Below are 4,097 nucleotides of genomic sequence, written 5' to 3' on the forward strand. Positions count from 1 at the left end.
GAGATGGATCAGCCATGTGGCATCATTGATGGACTCAAGTGTGGCAGCGGTAGTGAGGTTGGCCCAGGATTGGACACTGTTTTGTTCTGCTGTGCTTGGGGTCGCTATGAGTCGGTTCCGACTCACTGGCACCTGACAACAACAACAATCATGCACCAGACTGTAAAGTCATTAGACCTGCAAGGTCAGTGGTTCAAGCTCACCAGCTGCTCTTCGGAAACCCTATACAGGGTCACTATAGGTCAGAATCAACTCAACAGCACTTAACAACAACAACAACAAATAAACATCAGCATCCACATTCTTATATGGAAAGTGAAAAACTGCCAGAAAACCTACATAGTGCTGAATATTTTAGTTCACATAAGACTCTCCATGGCTATTGTTGTTAAGTGCCATCAAGTCGGTTCTGACTCATAGCGACCCTGTGTAGGGTTTCCAAGGAGCGGCTGGTCAACTTGAACTGCCGCCCTTGTGGTTCACACCAACTTTGCAGTCCAGCACATTAGCCCACAGCGCTACACCAGGACTCCTCCATGACTATACTAAAGGTAAAACTTGAAAATACGTGACAAAAGTAAATCAGAAATTTACTCTGAATAACGATTCCATTTGATAAAGAACAAAAATTATAGAGAATCTTTGCTTTTCTGAGAAATCAGAACATGACACTTACATTTGGAAGCTGACACAATTCCTGGAACATAGACATGGGCCCCTCGTAACACTGCGTTACCACACTGGGCTCCAACAATGGCTTCACACTGTCGTTTTGTTATATTCTTCCTACGGATGTTAGAGAAGAGAAATGTAATGGCTATAGCTCCAAAGTTTACTAAGCTTTGTAATGTTTTAATCTAAATCCTAAAAAAAAATAATACTTTAATCTCAATTATCCTAGGATTACTGCCACTAATAAGTGAATAAAGTATGCCTAATGAAGAACAATAAAAATAGAGGAAATAGTAAAAAAAAAAAGCTAAGCACTTGAGAGAAAAGGAAATTATAAAGTGGTCCATCTGGTAGAAGACAATAAAGAGGCACCAAAATTTACTTAGTTAATACATCTTATCATTTAACAAACATTACTATAATCTATTCATCATAGCATTAGAAAAGAAGAGAAATAAAGTCTCTGTATTCAAATACTAAAACAGACAGATATGAAGGGGCTTCAAAAAGTTTATAAAAAATTCTGTTATCTTTTAATACCATTTTCCAAGAATGTTTTGAAGCCCCTGTGTATTTAAGAAATTAAAAAACATAGAAGAATTTTCTAAAGTGACAGATCACCACAGGGTAATTATGACTATCTTAAACTACACAGACAAGTGAATGTACAAGTATATTTTTTCTTGCTGTCTAGATTTTTTAGTGTTTTGCTTCCTAAAATTTATTACCTCGCATTCATTCTTTAGACAATTAAAATCTGTCATCATTTCTTATATTCAAAACCAGCTTTTCAAAGTTCTAAAATATCAAATCTTAACAGACAGGGAGAAATAATCTATATGCCCATGAGAGGATGAATGGATAAATAAAATGTGGTACACACATATGATGGAACACTACTTTGCCAGAGATGAAGTCCTGATACATGCTACAACATGAATGGAGCTTAAAGAGATTATTGTAGTTTGTATTACATACTGTCGAGTTGGTTCTGAGGCAAAGTGATCCTATATAGGGTTTCTAAGGAGCAGCTAGTGGATTTGAACTACCAACCTTGAAGCTAGAAGTCCAGTGTTTATCTTACAGTAACACACCAGAACATTATGCTGAATTAAATAAGTCAATCAAAATAGGACAAATTATGATTTCATTTATGTCAAAAGACTTGAAAAAGGCAAATGTAGAATCCAAAGTTTATTAGGAATTACCAGTGGCTAGAGGAAGAGAGTATGTCTTAATGCTTATGAAGCATTTAGTTTTTGTTTATGGTGAAGAAAAAGTCACAATGGTTAATGGATACTGGTTGCAAAGCCAAATGTAACTGATAACACTCTGCAGTACACCTGTAAAGAGCTGAGCTGGCAAATGTTATCTAAATATATATACATAAAACAACAAAGAACAAGTAGCCACTGAGGCTGCTTGCAGGCAACCAGATTCTTCACGGGATATGCTTTCTCTGTTTGCAGATTCAAATTCATGGTAACATGTGACATCCTAGTTAACTGACTTCATAACATTTTCAGGGCTACTAAGAGTCAGAATCAACTAGGTGACAATGGGTTTCGGATTCTACCTTCTAGTTCAAGAGGTAGTGCCTGGGGACTTAAAAGCTTGCAACTGACCATACAAGTCACAACTGGTCTCTGTTCACCTGGAGCAACAAAGGAAGAAAGAGAATCAGGAAAAGGAGGTAAAAATGATCGTGTGGCAACTGTTTCCATGAACAAACTGCCTCTTTTGCTATGAGACCAGAACTAGATGGTGTCTGGCTACTATTATTGAACACTTTAATCAAAGAGTATATAGAAGAATCCTAATCAAAAGGAAGGTAATGAATACTAATATTTCAAATTCTCAGGGAATCTAGACTTTCTGGAGCTATGGAGAGTGGATGAATCACTGAAACTAATGCCCTGAGATAATCCTGAAATCAAAAATGTCACCTGAAGTCTTTGTAAAACTAAACAATGTTGTTAAATGTCATTGACCTAGTTCTGACTCATAAAGACCCTATTTAAGGTTCCCAAGGAGCAGATGGTAGGTTTGAATCACCAGCCTTGTGGTTAGCAGTCCAATACTTATCCTCTAACATAAAGAATTATTGACATGGGATCAAACTGACAACTCAAAATATTAGACAGGAAGCTAGGAAGGCAGTGCGTTCATGTCAATGGGGTGTAATAATTTGAAAATGATAATGAGAATTGTCGCCCAACTTGAAGGTAATTAGTGAATTATATATCATCTAGAACATGCAGAATTGTTTTGCTGTGTTTATTTTGCTGTGTATGTTTTGCTGTATATATTTCCAACAACCAAAAAAGACCTCACTTCTCAGCTTTATATTATTCTTCTAGCTAATATCACACATGCTCATTGCTCATTTTTTTTTCTTCTGACTTCTTAAAGGGTCACTGGGGTCAGAGGTAGAATTCTCCTTTCCAGGCAGGAAACTGCAGTTCAATTCCTGGCCAATGCACTTCATAAACATCCAGCATAACAACTAACAACAACTCCATATAGAGGTTCATTTGCTCCAAATTCCTTCTAAGGAGCAATCTGGCTGTACTTCTTCCAGGACAGATTTGCTTAATCTTCTAACAGTCCATGGTACCTTCAATATTCTTTGACAACACCATAATTCAAGTGTATCGATTCTTCTTTGGTCTTCTTTTTCACTGTCTAATTTTCCCATGACTATGAAATAAGTAAAAATACCATGGCTTGGGTTAAGTGTACCTTAGCCCTCAAAGTGGCATCTTTGATTTTTACTCCTTAAAGAGAACTTTTGCATCAGTCCACTGTAATATGTCATTTGATGTCATTTGATGTCCTGACTGTTGCTTCCATGGGCACTGACTATGGATCCAAGTAAAAGGAAATCCTTGACATCTACAATCTCTTCTCTGTTTACCATGATGTTGCTTATTGATCCAGTTGTGAGGATCTGGTGTTATTTGGTGTAATTTATTGATGAAGTCTTTGATCCCCATCAGTAATACCTTCCATTTATTTTTTTTAACTTTTTATTGTGAATTGAATGAAGGTTTACATTCAACAAATCATAGACTTTGTTTCTTCTCAATGACAGCAATCCCCTCCGTGGAATGTCATTCACTTCCTCTCTGTAGCTCCTATTTCCCTTCATCCACTTTCCCATCGCTTCTCGCAACTGTCTTTGGGTACATGTTGCCCCTTTGATTTTGAATGACTGACCACACCATCATTTATAATGAGCATATCTTCCTCCTATATACTTATCTACTGCATGGTTGAAAAGGGGTGTGTCCTCCTTCCTAGATATGAAGGGTAGTCAAGGGTGCTCCAGGCAAGTTGTATCCCCATTTTAGGTATTCCAATCAGTTATAGGCAGAAGATGGACTTACAAGCTTTCTATGGTGATATTTCTGGCTATTCCTTTC

General features: G+C 37.1%; 1 protein-coding gene across 1 annotated transcript in view; it reads right to left on the reverse strand.

Annotated features, from left to right (window-relative positions):
* Positions 1-4,097, reverse strand: part of NSUN6 (NOP2/Sun domain family, member 6) — a 111,692-nt gene that overhangs the window by 84,304 nt on the left and 23,291 nt on the right. The window contains exon 4 of the mRNA XM_006869888.1: positions 677-786. Within this exon, the coding sequence (XP_006869950.1) occupies positions 677-786 (110 nt within the window). The remainder of the gene's footprint in view (positions 1-676; positions 787-4,097) is intronic.

This window comes from Chrysochloris asiatica, unplaced genomic scaffold (assembly GCF_000296735.1).
Source record: "Chrysochloris asiatica unplaced genomic scaffold, ChrAsi1.0 scaffold00137, whole genome shotgun sequence".
Taxonomy (NCBI): Eukaryota; Metazoa; Chordata; class Mammalia; order Afrosoricida; family Chrysochloridae; genus Chrysochloris; species Chrysochloris asiatica.